General features: G+C 62.2%; 1 protein-coding gene across 1 annotated transcript; it reads right to left on the bottom strand.

Moving 5' to 3' along the window:
• Nucleotides 1–2,080: 2,080 nt before the first annotated feature.
• Gata5 (GATA binding protein 5) lies at nt 2,081–15,460 on the bottom strand. Its single transcript, XM_004841015.3, has 7 exons — nt 15,332–15,460; nt 14,513–15,053; nt 13,119–13,294; nt 7,525–7,650; nt 7,078–7,165; nt 6,609–6,733; nt 2,081–6,301 (listed from the first exon to the last, which is right to left on the bottom strand). Exons 2-7 carry the CDS (start codon nt 15,030–15,032, stop codon nt 6,146–6,148), a joined length of 1,191 nt encoding a protein of 396 aa, XP_004841072.1. The 5' UTR covers nt 15,033–15,053; nt 15,332–15,460; the 3' UTR covers nt 2,081–6,145.
• Nucleotides 15,461–18,842: the final 3,382 nt, after the last annotated feature.

Raw genomic sequence — 18,842 nt, 5'->3', positions numbered from 1 at the left:
TGCAGGATGGCTGGACACTGGGACAGCAGAGGGACACTGCCTGAGAGCAGCACAGGACAGCACCTGGAGCAGGATGGATAGAGTGTCCTATGAAGAGCTAGTGTTCTAGCTGAGGCCTGAAAGATGAGGTGTGGGCTGCAGGCAAAGAGGACAAGGTAGAGTTTTGGGCTCAAAGAGAGGTGAGGGCAAAGGCCAGGAGGTGGGACCCAGCATGGCCTGTGTGTACTGGGGCAAGAGGGTCTGTCTTATAGGGTCTCTCACCAAAGCCATGGCCCCTGAGGGGGAAATGTCACTTCTCCAAGGGGAAGAGACACTCTAGAGGTGGGAGCTGGCACGGACCAGCCCTGTTTGTCCCCAGACCTTCCAAGAGCAAGCAGAAGGGACAGTGGCCATCACCCACCCTGCGGAGCCTCCGTGGGGCGAGACTGTGCACCTGGCCATGGGTCATCCTCCCAGGCCCCTCCAGGAGACCTCCCAGGCAAGGAGGCAGGGACGCTGTAGGCGGAGTTGGCCTCTCAGGCCCAGGGAGGCTGCCTTTGTTTCCTTTTCGGTTATCAAAGCTGGCTCGCTGGAGAAGGTTCAGAAAAATAAAATTTCAGGAGATAACCACTGATAGCATCCATTTCCCTACATATTAAAGTAATCACACACTAAATATTTATACACACGGGAGACTGGCCACACTGTGTGTAGGGGTTAAAATCCTGCCTATCTTCTTCCCAGTGGAACTCAGTAACATCTTGCATTATTAAACACTTCTGAGAACTCTGATCTTTGCCGAGCATGGGGATGCACATCTATAATCCTAGCAGTCTGGGAGGCTGAAGCAGGAGGATGGAAAACTTGAGCCCAGTTTGGGCAACTCAGTGAGACCCTGTCTCAAAATTTAAAAAAAGGCGGGGGAGGTTGAGACCCAGCACCATAAAACAAAACAAGACAAAACACCGAAAAGCAAAGCAAAAAACCCCAAACCAAACCAAACCCGTGTCTGCGCCTCAAGGTCTCAGCTGTGCGCTTCCCTCAGGATTCACCCCAGCCTTCCTGCTGAGCATCTCCCTTCCTTCCATGTCCCAGGGCACTGTGGGCATGCAGGTGATGGCTCTGGCTGCTGGAGACCCCAGAGCAATGTTGGGGTGGTAGTGGGGCCCTGCCCACAGCGAAAGTAGAGCTCATGGGCCCCCATCAAAGCTCTGCACACCCTAGTGCACACATGCCCAGGCTCACAGGTGTGCACAGCCGTGTAATCCTGCTGGCTTATCTGCAAGAGGTGCCTGGGGTGGCCGCACTCTTGAGCTCCAGGTAGGGTAGCAGGAGTCTGTGGACTGTGACCTCCTGGTGCTCCCAGCAAGACTTCATGGAGGGGGCATGGGGGAACAGAGGGTCTTGACTCCTGAGTCACCAGTTAGACCCATGAAGGAAGCGGTCAGCAGGGGTGGCATGTGCATAGGCCCAGAGCTGGGAGGTGACTATCTCTGAGCGGTGCAGGTGCCAGGAGGTGTGGGTGCTGTGGCCAGGCCAGCGTCCCAGGCTGGGCTGCCAGGGAGCCAGAGCTAGAGGCAAAGGAGAAGCAGGCCCAGATCCACGGAATGGAAGTTGTGTTCTGGGCTGAGGGGGCTGCAGCAGAAACAGGGTGTGGGGTGTGGGCAGGAGGAGCTCGAGCAGGGGCTCTGCAGCGGTGAGAGCAGGCGGTGGCAGCGGGGCTCGGTCTGAGGCGCAGCAATGCGACAGCCCATGGGGCCAGGGCCGCCAGCTGGAGGACAAAGGCCGATGGCGATGGCCTCATGCCTGGTCCCGGAGTCCGGGGTGGCAGCCTGGTGGGAGGTGCAGCTGGGCGCTCCGTCCCTGCCACTTTCCTCCTCCCGGCCCCAGCCCAGCCGGACGCCATCCGCCAATGGGGCGGGGGTGAGTTTTCAGGCCGCAAAGAAGGCCGCTGGGGCCTCCGTGTCAACGTCTCGGGGCTGCGCAGGGCACTGCGAGGAGGGTGCTGCCCGCTGCCCACAGCACAGCCCTCCCCTGTGGGCCCAGGTTCAGCCCCACTGAAATGCACGTGTGTGTCGGGGAGACCCAGGCACCCCAGGGTCTGCCTGCCCGAAGCCCGCGTCTCTGGCCTCCCTCGTCTGTAGTAGGGCTGCGTGCAGAGCCCCCCACGTCCAGCCCAGAGCAAGATGTGCAGGGCGTCAGCCCCCCAAGAGCATGGTCCCGGATCCTCTGCCCCCTCGAGCGATGAGCCAGGAGATGCATTTGCTGAGGACCTGGCCTGGCTGCCGGGAGGATGACGTGGTGACAAGCGATGACGAGCCATGGCACGACACACCATGAGCCGAGGCAGGACAGAACAGGAAGGCTGCTCTGTCCTGGGGCCAGACAGCTGAGCCCCAGCGGAAGAGGCTGAGCCCCGGCCTGTAGAAGCTGCGATGCCAGCTGCTGCCCACCCCAGGGAGCCACACTAGACTCTAAGGCATGACACCCCCAGCCACGGGTCTGGTGCCCCTGGAAATACAGGGGCCCGGGGCCAGGCAGCCGGTGCCCCTCTCAAGGGCGTGAGTGTCTGCTCGGCCGAAGCCTTCCCTGCCCGGTCCACACACCCTGGAGATCGGCCACCAGGGCTCCCAGAACTGCTCCTGGTTGTGGCAAAGGCCAGCGGTGGGGGCCCATGGGATGTCAGCGCCCTTCCTAAGATGTCCCCTCTCCGGACATGCAGTTTCAGTTTTGGTGACAGCACTGACGCTGGTGACAGATCTGATAATAGCGACAGGAAGTGGGCTTTCCTGAGAAACGGCCTTACTTGGTCACACAAGATGCTGGTACCTTTTGTCACTGCCCTAGGTCGCGCTTCTCCCTGCTCAGACAGGTCACCCTTTTCAGACGGGAGCCCTAGAGAATTCAACCCCGCTTCGCAATGAGCTGTCTTTTTGTAAGAATGGAGAAAAGGAGCCCTCGTCTTGATTGAACCCCGGAAGCTCCAGTCATAGTGCGGGATGACACAATGGTGTCCCTGAGATTCGGCTGCCCCTTGAAGGGCGGCCTTGGAAGCCATTCTGCCAGCAGCACGCAGGGGGCCGGGGGTGTAGCTCCAGGGTGCAGTGCCCGCTCAGTATGAGCAAGCCCTGGGCCCCATCCCTAGCACCCCTCACGTGCAGCGAGCACGCCCAACACATGGTGACCACTGCAGCTGGACCCAGAAATGAGGGTGGAGGGAAGCAGTGCACGGGTGGGCGTGGGGCCAGGGCAAGGGACGAGATCCACTCATGAAGTGTAGGGTGTCAAGAAACCTCATCAGGTGGAACCCCGGGTGCCCCTTTTCTATACACCATGCCCTTGAATTTTGGGTTTCACTGGGGCCTTCTGCCTTCCCCAGGGTGCCTAGGACTGAGCATGGGGTGGGGGCAGGACACCCTCCACAGTCAAGAAGGGCATATTTCCAGGTACAGTATCTCCGGCACATCTGCTTTAGCTCGAGGGTGACAGAATCAGCTGCATAACGGGCAGCAAAGTGACCTTCTGGTCCTGCCCTTCTGATAAGGGGTCCTGGGCTCCCCTCACTGGCCTGTCTCCTGCCTCATCTGGCGGCTCACAGCATGGGGGGCAGCGAGAGGAGTGGCAGGGAGGGGTGCCCAGCTGCTATACTGAAGCCCTTGGTCGGGCAGCTTCTGCCTGGAGAGGAGAAAGCTTAAATTTAGCAGCAATGACCATGCCCAGTGCTGGGGTGGTCTGTCTCCCTCGTCCTGGGCACATCTTTCATGGTGATATGGAACTGAAGGGGCTGCTTCTCCATTGCCCTTGGTGATCCCTCTCATGGTCCCCAAGCCCTTCCACCATCCCGCCTGGCTCTTCCCATCCAAGGGGGACCTTGCTTGTTCTGCACACATTGCAGAGGTCTGGTCCCGGAAGCCTCCTTGGGTGGGTTAGTTCCTGCTCTGCGGTATCTAGGGCCTCCCAGGGGCCATCTACCCTGAGAGTGTGTTACAGGCCCAGCCGTCCCCTCACAGGAGGGGAAACCAGACTTAGATGGAGTGACTTGGCTGATGCCATGGGGCTCCAGGGTCAGCGCTGCAGTGGGGGCCTGCACTGTGGCCCCGGTGCCCAGCCCTCATGAGCCATGTGGCCTTGCGTGGACTCCGAGGTCTGCTGTGGGGAGGCTGTAGCAGGGCGTGATCCTCAGTCCGGCTTGGTGGGAAGCTCCGGCCCCATCCCTGGCTGTTCTTGGTGGGCTAAGATGGGTGGGGATGTGTGAGGCTGTGCAGGAGCCAGGACAGAGACTCTGGCCCTCCCTGGCTGGGAGACTACTTACCCCTGTGCCTCAGTTTCCTCACCTGTGAATGGGCCCCCGGGCAGGTCCACAAGGTGTGGGGGTGCCCACTAGAGCAGGGCCCAGCACCTGAGGTGCCATCAGAGCCTCTGGGCCCCCGTGGGGATCCCTCAGCTCGCCCCGGGCCAGGCAGGCAGGAAGTCACAGCACCCCATGACATTACTGCGGGGTCCCCCACACTGGCCAGCAGCTGCACAGGGCCCATGCCTGGGACTTCTGGGACCCAGGTCTGGCACTTGGAGGGGCTGCACCCTCCCGTGGGGATACACTGGAAACCCTACAGCAGGAGCCAGGTCTGGTGGGCATGGGGCCAAGGTCCCCACTGTGGTTCTTGTGGGATGGAGGAGGCAGGAGCAGCTGGAGCAGCTTTCCAGAGGTGGGGATGGCAAGGAGGCTCCGAGCAGACGGAGCGCTGTCACCTGGTTCTCTGCCTGCTCTTCCAGGGCCCACCATGCAGCACACTGAGGCCAGCACCTGCTCCCGTGCTCTGCCCAGCATCTGTCTCCCTCCACTGAGGACCTTGGAGCTGCTGCACCTCTGAGGCCTGAGGCCTGCAGGGGCCATGGAAGCCAGGCCAGGCCACCAGGTGGCATTTCAGAGCCGTGCCGTCGCCTGCCAGTGTCCAGGGCCAGGCTGGGACTGCACAGGCACCAGACGGGAGATCCTGGAGGCCAGGCTTCCAGATGCTGGGTTTAAGTTTTAAATGAGTGTCCACTGGGTTACAGCTGATGGCAATATTTCAGACTTTAAAATCAAAATGGGAGTTCGTAAACAAAGTTTTGGATTAGAAGAGTTCACATTTAAAAACCTCCAGGTTCCTGGCTTTCCTGGAAAAATCAGGTTGTACTGGAGAACAGCAGCAATCGGATGAATGTGGGGATGTGGCTCCTGGAGGGCCCCCCATTCCCTGTTGCTCCCCAACATCGGGTCCTCAGCACTGGCTTCAGCTCCCAGCATGCCCTGGTGAGAGGGGGTGTCACTAACTGCTGGATGGAACCCGAGACTTCGGCTTGCATTGGATTGATTGGCTTGGAGGCCAACCACCCCCACCCCCACAGTGCCTCTGTCCAAATGGAGGCCTAGATATTTTATGCTGCAAGTAAGAAATGGCCACATACTGGGTGTGGTGGTGCACGCCTGTAATCCCAGCACTCAGGAGGCTGAGGCAGGAGGATCACTGTGAGTACATAGCCAGCCTGGACTACTCAGTGAGATAGCCTCCCTCCCCACCAATCACAACATAGAAGTGGCCACAGTACATAGACTCGGTCAGAACAAGGCCCTTTACTGCCCCTCTGCAAAAACCATCCAAATAAATACATAAGATGGTGATGACTGCAGTGTGGCCAGCTTCCCCTTGGGGTGGTGCCCTGGTACAGTGCGCAACTTACACATCTATCCCTGGCGGTCCTGCTCCCATAGGAGGCAGAGGACTGTGTGCCACAGCTTCCTCCCTCAAATGTGGGAGATGAAGACCTTGAGGCCCCAGGAGGCCCCATTCCCAGGCTCCCCCATGCAGCTGCCCTCAGGCCTTCACTTGGAATCCGGGTTTTATAGAAGCAGGCTGGGGGCTTTCCCCAGTGGCTACAACCTGTAAGTGCTGCAGTGAGTGCTGATGAGGGATTCAAATTGACCTTGGCTGTGGCCTGGGAGTCAGTCCCTTGCTGCCAGGGTGGGGCTGAGTCCTTTCTCCTTGGGCCCCGGGCACAGAAGCCTCCCTGCCACTGCCAATGGCACCTGCGCCCCGACTCCAGGAGGTGGCTGAGGGCGGGCAGGTCTGGGGGTGGCTCTGTGGGTGCTGTTCCGGGTGGTTCCCAATGCCAGGCTGCCGGGCACCTAGGCCAAGGCCAGTGCACACCAGGCCTCCTGGCGCAGGGCCCCGCCGAGGCCCACCTGGGGGCCCAGGGCTGTGGATGGGAAGGCGAAGTCCTCAGGCTCGAACTTGAACTCCAAGTGGCTGGGGGTCAGGGGGTCATCGGCCGGGTCAGAGGTCTGTAGGGAGTGGGTGCACAAAGATGTGGGAGCAGCACCCCTCTCTGGGAGAGGGGTGGGAGCTCTCGTGACAGGGTGACTGCCCCAAGGACCCCAGCCCTGGAAAGGGGTGGGGGCGCCTCCTGAGGACCTCTCCTTCAGGCACCATGGCTGTGGGGGCCGGGTCTATGCATGGCCCCGAGCTCGGGACAGACCTTGGGGACGGCTCACAGGGCTCTGTTGGGTCTAGAGTCCTCGGAGGAGGAGAGGTGGGGCTCCCTGGGAGGGACATGGACCCAGCCTGGCTGTCTGCCCCAACTGCGCTTACCTGAGAGGCGATGCTGGGCCCGGCACATGCTGGGGATGCCAGGCTGGGCTCCGCTTTCAGAGTGGCGGCTGAGCTCTCGGCGCTGGGGACAGTGGGTGGGGAGGCCCTGGCGTTTGTTTTGGACCCTGGGAGGGCAGGTGGGGCACTTACAGAGGGTGCCAGATCTGGCCATGCTCCCCTTCCGACCTGGCCCAGAGGTCTGAGACTTCTTCTCTCAGCCACACAGCACAGGTGCTGGGCGAGGGCCGAGGGCCGAGGGTCTCCCCACGCCTCGCTCTGCATCCTGCCTTCCCAACCAGTCTCCCCAGGGCGGAGTTGGGTGTGTCTGTCTCCAGGGGCACAGAGTGCAGGCCAAACACACGCAACCCTAGCGTGGACCTAGCATGGACCGGAGGGAGCCAAAGGCCTCCAAGCAGGGGCTGGCCAGCTCAGGGTCGGGAAGCAGGGCACCCTCCCAACTCCCACAAACCTGAGGAGCCTTTGGCCTTGGTGATGCCCTTTGGCTTCCGTTTCCTAGTCTGGATGCTTTCCTTCTTCATCGCTAGTGGCCTCGGCACCTGGCGGGGACAGTGGGGTGGACGGCCGGTCCCAGCCCTGCTCACCTCTGGGCCTCTTGCACGCACGGAGGCCCTACGGAGCCGGACCCTCCCGGGCTCCGGGGCTGACCCAGGTGCTGACTGGGCTCTTTCTTCCCAGCCAAGGTGAGGAGCTGTGGGCACAGCAGTGGGTGCCTGACCCGACCTCCCGCAGCACCGCTGGGGTCGGGGGGCCTGGGATGCCCGAGCTCAGCCTGGGAGGAATGGTGTGGGAGAGCCAGTCTGCACAGTGGGCGGGACGAGGCAACCAGCCATCCGGCCATGCCCCAGCACTGGCCAGGGCGGGAGCTGGCCCTGAGGCTGGCAGAGGCCACACTCACCCCATGCAGCTTCATGTAGAGGCCGCAGGCGTTGCACACGGGCTCACCCTCCGTGTTCCGCCGCCAGAGCGTGGTGTGGGTGGTGTGGCAGTTGGTGCAGCAGAGCCCAGCGCGGCGGGACGAGGACTGTGGGACAGGAAGCTGTGAGACGCACTCGTGGGGCAGCAAGACTCAGCGCCGGGGCTGAGCAGCCGCCAGGGTGGGGATCCCTTGGGGCCAGGGGAGGCATTTGGTGCGGAGGTTGGGAGTCCACCCTGGTCTGGCCTGGCAGGACACGGTGTCCCTGGTTCCTCAGAACTGCAGCTCACCAGCCCTGGAAACCTGGGAATGCAGCTCACCTCCTGGTAAATGGCACTAGGAAGCCCAGCACAGGCTAGGAAAGCCAGGAACAAAAACGCAGTTGCCATTTTCTTGTGATGGCTCTGAATCACCATGCTGTGCTGAAACCCGAATGTCTGAGGCCAAAGGGTGGGGCTATGGGCCTGTTGCTCCCTCTGGACAGCTCTCTACTGAGCCTGCAGCTCCAGGCTCAGTGTGGCTCTCTCTTGGCTGGTACCAGGGCTTGCTTGCCACACCCCTCCGCCCCAAGCCCTAGGCTCGGAGTCAGAGCAAGACTGGGCCACTGAGGCCTTCTGCACGTCCGACATGTCCACCGCGTCCCCCTGGCTCCCAGCAGATGGACCCCGGGATCCCACACCTCCCTGCAGCTGGGGCCTCTGGGGCTGAGTCAGGGGTCCATCAGGGCTCAGGAATCTGGACCTCACAAGGCCCGGGCAACTCCAGGAGCTGTGTTGTCCTGTACCATGCAGTGCTGGCTGCTGAGGCATCACTCCTGCGGGCTTACCACAGCCTCTCCTCAGCCCTGGACCCCAGCTGGCCCTGCCGACCTACTCTCAATGTCTGGGGTGCTGGCCAGGGTCCTCTGGGCACCTTGGCCAGAAGCCTGCCCCCTTGCTGTGGCACCAACCTTCCCAGCCCTTCCCCAGCCCTTGTCCCTAGAGGGTGCAGCTGTCCCCGCGGGGCCCTGTCCCTGTCCTGAGTAACACCTCTTCCCTAAACTGGAACAGCGTCTGGGGTGTCTGCAGGGTCCCCGCCTGTCTTCCCTCAGCAGCCAGCGTCCCGACTGGTCAGCAGCACCTTGGAACACAGAGTCATGAGATCCAGGTCTCACACTCTATGCCATGTCCTCCCTGTGTTCTCTAGCCCAGGACAGAGCCAGAAAATAACTAAGACCATCAAACCTAGTGGAAAAAAGGATGCACCCTGTGGCATCAGGGTGAGTGTACACGGCAGCCTCAGTTTCCGCACTGTCAGCACTCTGCAGTGCTTCCTGGGCAATGACCGAGTGTGCCAGCCTTGTGGACCATCTCCTGCCCGCTCCCCTAACCCCAGCTGTGGCCAAGGGCAAGGGCCTGCCCCTGAGGACAGCCTGAGAGTGAGAGGGGGGAACATCTGAAGTCCTAAGCACCAGCCACGCCCCCAATCCTCAGGGACACATCCTTGTCCCACCCCATGCTGTAGGCAGCTGCTGGTGGCCTGGAAAACTACACCTGCTTCTTCTGGGGAACCTACCCAGGGTCCGCAATGAAGGAACAGGAAGGAGAGGAAGGGACCGGGCTAGAGAGCTCCTGTCCTACTGGCGGGACCCAGGGGACAGGCGCTCTGTGCACCAGGGTCTCCCAGGCCAGGTGGGGTGGGACTTGTTCACCCCAGAGCAGAGGGAGTTGGCAGCTCCTTGAAGGGCAGTGGCACCTCTGGTCCTGGGGTGGATGGTGGGCACCCTCTGAGGCAGGAGCACTGGTCTGGGGCTTGTCTGTCCAGGCCCTCTGTCCCTCCCACTGCCTCTCAGGGGCAGGTGCTGTGGACACGCCCTCTGAGCCCTGGCGCCTACTGTCCAGGGAGAGGCCTAGAATCTCCCAGAGCTCCAGCCATCCTCTGCTTCGCACAGTGGGTACAGCCTTGGCCTTAGTGCCTCCTTTGGGGGAAGCCTGGCTAGTCAGGGACAGTGAATATTTTGTGCATGTTGCCTGCGACACTCGAGACATTAAGTACAGAAATACTCATTTACCTGCAGCCACACTTAACTGGCTGTCCTGCACTCCAGTCCTTGCCCCGCTCTGAAGCCCTTCTGCAAACCAACAGGACCCTCAGGCACTTTAACCCATGACCGCGCTCAGCACCCACAGGTACATACACACTCGCACACACTTGCACACACAGCCCCCGACAGCTGCCTGCCATGGGGACCGGTGACAGAGAGGTGCAGAGCAAGTGGCCTGTGTGCAGACACAGGCATGCAGGATGCACACTAGCCTGCCACCCGAACCCTGGCAGTGACAGAACAGCCTGGAAGCCACATTTGGGTACTTTAACAGTTACTGTGTTTTACTTTTACAAAATTACAAAAACGGGGAGGGGAAGGGAGGGACAATGACCAAGAAAAAAAACAACCTCAAATTACTTCCTCATCTGCCTTTTCTTGTGGCCTCAGAGATCGCCTCTGTACAGATGGGAGACAGGCCCAGCGAGCCGAGGCACCAGAGACGGGGCCTGAAGTGAGCAGAACCACCTCCCTCCCTGCCCTTGACTTCCCACACCAGGGTCTTGCTGCTGCCACCCACACAGGCCCGAGCCTCCCTGTCCTTCCTCACTTCTGGACCAGTAGCGAGGTCTGGTCACTCTCAGGCTGCCCAGTGGCCAGGCCTCTTCTGGCTGCATCTTGTTCTCAAAAGAAGTTAATCTTCAAAGCCTGCTCGGCCGAGCAGAGCCACGTGGATCTCCAGGCTCTGCACTGAGACTTCCAAATAAGTCGGTGTGGACAAGGGCGCTGCCTAGTCACAACCGGGAGGGTGCACGGCTGGCGTCAGAGCCCAGGGCCCACAGTGCTGCCAGTGGCAAATGAGTCCCCTTTTGGAGACAACACAGTGGACATAACTGGCTAAGACGTGTAATTCCTGGACAGCTAAGGGCAAGCTGACTCCATGACAAGAGTCCTGCAGGTCTGTGCAGGAAGAACGGCGTTTGGTGAGCAGTCGAAGGTGGAGACCCACCGGGGACAGGTTCACTCATGCGGAAGGGAGCGCGGCCCCACATGACTGGCCCTGCTTGGAGCCAGCCTTAACAGTGGGGCTGCTGCCTCAGCTGCCCAGTCGAGGCTTCACAGGGCCCAGGCAGCTTCTGGTCATGCCCCGAATGTGGGCATCAGGTGGTGGGAGGGGCGTGCAGCACAGGGATGCTGAGGAGGTGGGAGCTGGGGCCCCTGACACTGCTCCCCTCCCTGGCACCCCGACAGGAGCCTCACGTCCAAGTGTGACACACAGGGCATGCAAGGCCCAGAGAGCCACGGGTCCTGTCGGGGCAGTGTCATCTCCCTGTGTTCTTGGTGACACTTCTAAATCCTTTGCATGGGGGACAGGACAAGTTCTTGCTAGGGAGCCCCTCGGGGCATCAGTTCTGGCTGCACTCAAGGGAGCAGCGGGGCACAGCTAGGGAGCTGCAGGGTAGGCCTGTGGGGGTGACCAACCCAGCCTCTATGGCCAGGAGGCATCTAGGCCTAGCTCTGGCCTCAGGGCTCTCTGGGTTTCGGGGCCTCTGCCCAGCCTGGCTGTCAGGACCAGCCTGTGGGCAAGTGGTAGTGCTGAGTCCCTGAGCCATGAGGTAAGCAGCCTGGAGCAGGGTAGGGAAAACCCTAGGGTCCTCCGGGAAGACAGCAGTGGGCCCTGCGAAGGGCTGACTTGGCAAACACCTCCTGGCTGTACCACGATCAGGTCTGGATGGGCCCGGACACAGGAGTGACTTCGTCATCCCCACCCGCGGGGCCTGTGGCCTTGGGGACAGTGGCAGGTAAACAGGCCCTTTACCCAGGAGACAGCCCCACAGCCATTACCCATGTCTCCCAGACCAGGAAACAGGCCTCACTGTCCCTGGAGCCTGCTCGGGGCTCTCTGAACTCTCTGCCTCCATGGTGCCATTTATCCTGTCTGACCAGGCATGGACAATTCCAAATCCATCTCCCACTCTCAGATAAGCAGGCCAAGGCTCAGAGTTCTGGGGAGCTGTCCATGCAATGCTGCAGCCCATGGCTGGGGTCCAGTCCTGGGCTGGAAGACTCAGGGCACGGCTGGCCAGGGCCATCCAGTGTCAGCTGCTTACAGCTGTGCACCCTAGGAAAAAGTGCTCAGCCTCTCTGAGCCCAGGGCCATCCTCTGGGCTGATGTAAAGGCAAACGAATTACTATGTCTCAGTGCAGACTGGATCCCCAGTCAGGAATTTTCTGGTGGAGGAGAGCAGGGAGGTCCCACACCTCTGTCCCCAGAGGAGACAGGCCAGCTTTCCCTGGCCCCTTCCCTGCTCACCAGTGTGTTCTGGTATCTGGTCCAGGGTCTGGCAGGAGGGGAGGGGACAGAGCCTGCTGCCTGGGCCGCCTGGGGTGTAGTCCCACAAGACCTGGGGAGATCCTACCCTGTCAACCTCAGTTTTCCTGTCTCAGAGGCCAGAGACCAGACAGGCAGCAGGTGCGGGGAGGGGGCCATCTGCTGCAGGACGGGGTCAAGAGTGATGTGTGACCTTCCTAGCAAAAGGCACAGTGTGGAGGGAGCCTTGTAGATTCCCAGGCCCTAGGCCAGCTCAAGGGAGAGTGGAGGCCTGGCTGCCCAGAAGCCCAAGCGCTCCCCACTGCCTGCTAGCCCTGGCGGGTTGCTCTCAGGGTCCCCACAGGGCTGAGCTACCGCAGAACCATAGCCAGGCCTCCATGCAGGCGTCACAGAGACCAGAGCACGACCTCCTTGTTCACAGGGTGCCGACCTAGGGGACACGACTGCTCCCCGCCCTGGGGCCCAGTCCTGCACGGGTACACACTGTCACACCTGAGGACCTGGTGCTCCAGGAACACCCTGCCAACCCCGAGACCTCACGGACATCAGCGAACCAGCACACATCAACATCCCAACGTGCTTAAAAACTTGAACTTGAAGCTTGCCAGGTTAAGAATGAAGCTGCTTCACTCACACTCCTGTGCAATTTCTGGCGACAACCAGAGACCTCCTGCTCCTGACACACACTGGGAAGAATCGAAAGTGAAAAGCTTTGCTCAACAAGGCTGAGAAGAGGCAGAAGATGCCTCTCCTGGGGTCCAGGAAGTATGCGTAGGAAGTGCTTCCCAGAGGTCTCAGATCCAAACAGCCTCCCACTTAGGATCTCACTGTCCCCAAGAGAGCACCTAGGAGCCACTCCCTCGGCCCCATCCCGAGAGAGGTCACTTGAGGCCCTGGCTCAGGGCTGAGCTCCTGGGGCCACTGGGCCCACAGCACTCCCTGGCCTGCCCATGGAGAGACTGCCCCAAACCAGGCCCTGGCAGAGGCCCCAAGGTCTGAGCAGCCAGGCAGCTGAGCACTAACCCCGGGGAGCAGAGATGGGGCTGCTGAGCAGGCACCTCCCCAGGAGCCCCCATCTGACCCTGCCTGCGTCTGCAAAGCCAGGGGAGGGAGCAGAGCTGCCCACATACTCCAGCACGCTTAGTCCCCCACCTGACTGACCCCTGGAGGCTACCGCAGGCCCAGGGGTGCAGGGGAGCCAACCATGTTGGTGACACTCACCAGGCGCTTTTGGGGCCGCACGAGTGGCCGGTTGACACCGTTCATCTTGTGATAGAGGCCGCAGGCGTTGCACAGGTAGTGGCCAGTGCCGTCGCGGCGCCACAGCGGGGTGGACAGGGCGCCACAGTTGACGCACTCTCGGCCCTCGCCAGGGAACTCTTCCAAGAAGTCGGGCACTGCGGGACAGGCAGCTAGTGAGTGGTGAGCCCTCGGCTTGGCCCTCCTCAGGAGCCCAGTGCTCCGGAGGGACTTCTCTCTTCCTTTAATTGTGCAGTAAACTTCTTCTATTCACACTTTTATGTCCTTGGTCTCATTGCATTTTTACTTTTAATTTGCACACAGTAAAACTCGTTAGCCTCTTTCTTATAGGTAAGAGTATGAATAACAAGCCAAGCCTTAGGGTGGCCCCCTCTGGACCAGAGTCCCCTGCTGGATTTCTGACCGGCTTGGGAACCAGAGAGGGGGCAGATGCAGGGCTCTGTCCAGTGAGCGTGCGGCCAACCCGGCTGACCCCTCTGCAAAGTAAGCGAACCTACAGGGGTGGTGAACCCCAGCCAGCCTCAAAACCTCACGAGGGCTTGGACGGCCTACTGTCAGCTTTGTTGTGGTTGCAACCGCTGTCCTCCTTCCAGAGGGCTCCCAGGGCTCGCTGGTCCCCTCCCGGCCGGGCCAGGCGCCGGCGACGCTCGGGCGGCGGGGTGCCGGGTGGGGGCGGGGCGAGGATCAATCATCACCCAGCCGGGGGTGGGCGCCAGGCGCAGGGCTGAGTGGGGCGCCCGGTCAGGGGTCCCCGGCGGCGGCTGGCCGCTGCTCCTTCGCCCGTTTTCCTCTCTGGGGTCAAAATCCGCTCCCGAGAAGCGCGGAGGCCCAAAGGTCCCCAGAAAGATGGTCCTGGGGACCCCTGCGGTGAGCACAGAGGTGTGGCCTGGCCTTCCTCTCGCTCTGCGCGCCAGAAAGAGACTGTGCCCCGAAGGTACTCAGAACCCGGGTGGAATTGGTCCGCTTTATAAACCCGGAATCTGATCGCCTACGTTTATGCTCCCTGAGCGATGGAAATCCAGTCCCAACGTAGAATGCAAACATTCTAGACCAGATGCGTGTAGCGACTTAGTCTGGTATTCTTAACTTAGTAGATATCATTTGCAAAACTTTTCATAAACCAAAACAAAAGAGGTTTAAGGCGACCCGAAACGCTGTTTGGGGTTCAGATGAAAGGCAGAGGTGTGTGCACTTTCCCTTACGGTGAGAGAACTCTGGGTCCAGGCTTCTCACCGGGCGGGGAGCCACGGTATTCCCAGGTTACTGGCCCCGAGGCCGGGCACTTCGCAGGGCGCGGGTTCGCCCGCGCGGCCGCAGCGCCCCGTTAGCACCCCCGTCCCAGCCCCAGCACTCACCGAAGGCGGCCCTGCGGCCTGCGAGCCCAGCCGGGCGGCCCGGCAGGCCGTGTAGCGTGCTGCCATCGAAGGGCCCGGCGGCCCACGACGGGGCCACGTCTGGGCTCACGTAGGGCGAGTAGGCGGCCGGGTACGAGGCTCCCACGGGCCGGCCGAGGGGGGCCGGGTACTGCTCGCGGGGCAGCAGCGCGCCCTGGTAGGCGCCGCCGTCGCTGCCCGGGGCGGGCGGGCTGTGCGCAAAGGGGAAGGCGGCGGCCCCGGGCGGCGCGGTCGGTGGGTGCGGGCTTCCGGAAGCGAAGGTCGAGGGGTCTGCGGCGGCCGCCGGCGCCCAGCCCGCGTGCGCGGCGAGCGCGGGGGGCTGTGGGCCGGGCTCGCACGCCGGCAGGTAGGGCAGCATGGAGGGGACGCGCGCCGGCGGCACGAACATCGGGGAGCCAGCGCCCGCGGCGTGCAGAAAGGCGCCGGAGTCGGCGTAGGCGGCCTGGCCGGGGCTCGGGGCCAGCGCCAGGCTCTGGTACATGTCCACGGGCGCGGCCCCAACCTGGAGGAAACAAGGGCGGGCGTCGCAGTCCCTGCCACTGGCACCCGAGCCGGCGCCCGCCTTGTGCCCCGCAGGTGCCGCGGCCTGGCCGGCTCTGGGCGAGCGCAGGTTCCGGGACCCGCGGGGAGGAGCTGCCCCGGGCGGCCTGCGGGGCTCCCCTCCCCACCCAGGCCTCCCGGGGCTGGAAAGGACAGGGCCGGGCGCCCGCGGGCGCAAGGCCCCGCCGAGGGACCCGTGGCTCGGGCGGCGCGCACCGCAGGCCGGCGTGGAGCACTCACCGGGGGCGGGACGGCACGGTACCGGCTGCGCAGGGTCGGCGACCGGCGGGCCGGAGACTGGGCTGCCGGGCCCGAGCGGCTCCGCAGGGACTCCCGCGCGCTGGGCCGCCTCCCTCCGCCCGCCCCGCCCCCGCGCCGCCCCCCGCTCCCGGCGCCCGCCCCTCCCTCCCCGCGGGGTCAGCGCCCGGGCTTTGGTCGCGGGGCCACGTGACCACGGGTGCAGGCCGGGCTCGCGGGATTCGGCGGCAGGGACGGGACGCCGGCACGGGCTCCCACAGCTAGGCCCGGGCAGTTGCCGGCGGCGCGAGTGCGCGTGTTCGGAGGGCCCGGAGACTTGATTTCGTTTGCGGAACTCACAGGTCCCGGGGCGCCCGCGCAAGGCTGGCTCAGCGGCGGGTTGCGTCTCGAGGTTGGGTCTCGGACCCCGGAAGGACCACACCTGTGGACGCGCGGGCCTGCTAGTCGCGCTTCTGAACTCCCGGCCCAGATCCGGATTCCTTGACCGCGGCTTGGGCCCGCGCTCGGTGTCCCGGCCAGTACGTGCGCGAAGCCAGCGAGGGCCGGTTCCTCAGTTTTGGAACTAGCAGGGATTTGGAGGCGCGCTCGGGGGTTGGCCAGGTCCAGCTTTTTGTTGATGCGGACACGCTCAGGCCACTGTCTCCGGCCTAGCTACAAGCCTCCACCCCAGCGTGGGACTTCACAATACTCTCCAGAACTTTCGGGCAAAAATGCCAGGGAGGGGTGACCCGAGTGGTGGGGCTGCGTGCTTTTCCCGTCGCCCACAGCCGAATGGTGGAGAGCCAGCCCCTGGCTCAGCTTCGCTGGTGACTTTGGTCGCCCCAGCTTCACCACCGGGCTCTGCACGGAGCGGGGCAGCACGCAGCGGGGCTTGGGGCTGTGAACGTCTCCGGTTCTCCCAGTCCGGCTCCTGTGGGCCGGGTGCGCTGGAGCAAAGTCAGGCAAGAGCGGAGAGGCCCCAGGACTAGCCTTGGGGACCTTGCCGCGGAATGCGGGTTGGCGCCATAGCCCTGGGCCCCTGGGGACTCAGCCCGGCGCCGCCTGCGTGGTCGCCAGCCCCGGCGCTGTCAGGCGGTGGAGATGGAGGCTGCGTCCGCGCCTGCCTAGTCCTCCTCCGTGCGCTCAAGTTCCCGCAGCACGCAGGGATTCCGGGTGTGGGTGGAGGCGCCGGAGAGGCGGAGCTGCGGAAGGTGGAAGGGGGCAGGGGGCCGGCACAGACTCCCACTCCCAGCCTAGGCCTGGGGAGCGCACAGACGGCTGGACCGCGGGCTCCCGGCTGCGCGCAGAGGTGCGGTGCGGTAGGCTGCGGGGGACGAGTGTGCGCCCTTGGGTTAGGGGCCTGGCCGCCACAGTTGGCTTTAGCGGCCCCCTCTTCCTTTCTCTCCCTCAGGGCCCCGGGTGGAAGCTGCTCGGTGGACTCCGGTCGTTTCTCTCTCTGCGAATGCTCGACACTCGGGCATCTCCTCGGGCCATCCTTGCTCCCTCCAGGGTGCTCGGCCGTTTTTTCTCTCAGCAGGGAGCTCACCCGCAGCGCCCAGTGGCTGGAGAGTGCGGCTCCCTCCGTAAAGATTCGCCCTAGTCCGCCCCAGAGGGACTCAGACCGCGTCCTTGAAGTGAGGGGACAGTGGCGCCTGCCCCTCACAGGGGCTTTGGGGAGGGTGAGGGGGTGCAGGCTTGTGCCCTCTTCTAGCACAAAGCGCAGCGCCGGCCTCCAAGGCCTGGGTTGCAGAGTTTATAGGAATCCGGAAAATGTCCCGTGAGCACTGGGAATGGGCAGTGAAGAAGGAAGGGGAGATCCCGGACATGCTAGGGGCTGAGGGCCCCCAAAGATATCTAGAAGAAAAGAGTCGCAGCACAGGGCTGCAGCCGCCTGTTGGGGGTGGGGCTTGAACTTTTTACTCGGGATGAAATCTGTGAAGTACTTGAATAGGAAACACCACAGTACCCAGGTGCTGCACTTTGTCCGGGCGAGATTTCCATTTAAGTCTCGCCTCAGTCTTAGTTGATGTCATTATTCCTGTTTACAGACAGACAGACAGACAGAGCACAGCAAAGTTGGCTAGCTTGCCCGGAACCACAGAGCTTTAACTAAACAAGCTAATTAAGACAAATGAAGAGCACACAGTGTGCAGAAGGAGGGAATCCCTGCCCTCTGGGAAGGGGGTTCACCTTTTTAAAAAAAACTGGAGATTGAACCCCAGAACCTTCACACTAAGCCACACACCCCTCCCCTTTAAATTTTTTTTTTGTACTGGGGATCGAACTTGGGACCTGGAGCTGTGAGGCAGGCAGTGGAGCCACTGAGCTAAATCCCTGGCAACCCCCTTTTCAATTTTGAGGCAAGTTCTCAGTAAGTTGCTAAGTTGCCCAGAGTGGGCTTGAACTTGTGATCTTCCTGCCAGATTGCCTCTGACAGTAGGGTAAAGGGGGGGGGCACAGGGATGATGCTGGTTGTCTTCGACAGTATCTGACCCCTTCCAGGTACACTCTGCTTGAACTGAAAAAAGGGGGGGGTTACGACAAACTACAAAGTTCAGCCACCCCTTACCTTCTGTTAACAGCAGGGGCTTGTTCATGGGCCTTTGTTTAATTCTGCACCCCAGGCCCCTGGCCCTCCAGACCCAGCACCTCCTGGTGCCCACGAAGCCCGCCCTCTCCAGAGGAGCTCACCAGTGCTCCCCTAACTTCATGGTCCCTCCGGTCCTTCTCCATTTGCCAGACTCCTCCATGTTGCTCAGGGTACGCAGCTCTCACAGTGCATGGACAGAGGCTGTGTGCTCCTGTCCTGCCTTCCAGCAGACGCTGAGCCCAAGGATGGAGCAGAGACCTGGAGCCGGTCAGACCCAAAACGCCACCTCCATGCTGTGTGGCCTTGGGCCAATTAGTTTCCTCCCCTTGGGCGGGGATGACAGCGCCTGGCTTTGGGGAGGAATTAATGGGACCAGGTCCCCAAGGCTGCTGGCCCGGGGTGGGGACACTCAGGCATTCAGTGGGCACAGGAGGCAGAGTAGAGTCTTGGGGTCCCAGTATCTTGGCTGCAGCCAGGTGGAGGGTGCTGGGCTGAGTGCTGAGGGCCACAGGAGGAACTCGGCCGTGGTGCCCCCCGCTGGCTCCCTAGCCCAGCAGGACCAGGGACCCAGGCAGGCTAGAAGGGAGCATCCATGTCTGAGCCCCCAGAGAGCTAAGAAGGTTGGGAGTTAATCTACTCTGTGACCAGACAGTCGAGTGCTGTGACCCCTGGACGGAGGGGGCTTGGGCGCTATGATTGCCAGGGCCTGCGTGGTCGGGGTGGGGGACCTGGCAGGCTCTGGGTTTCATTTCAGGCTGTCACTTTCCCAGCAACCATCCCCTTCTGACTCCAGAGCTTGGAAAACTTTCGCTCAGCCACATTTTTCGGCTAAAAGAAAACAGTAGCATTGTTAGGGAGAAGGGGGGCGGCAGGGTCTCCAGATGACCCCCAAGAGGGACCTGGCCCCTTCTAGTGTGCCTGGGA

Source organism: Heterocephalus glaber, unplaced genomic scaffold (assembly GCF_053883595.1).
Source record: "Heterocephalus glaber isolate CG9 unplaced genomic scaffold, H.glaber_assembly_v1.0 deba00001673, whole genome shotgun sequence".
NCBI classification, from domain to species: domain Eukaryota; kingdom Metazoa; phylum Chordata; class Mammalia; order Rodentia; family Bathyergidae; genus Heterocephalus; species Heterocephalus glaber.
This window is presented reverse-complemented; position numbering and strand designations above follow the sequence as displayed.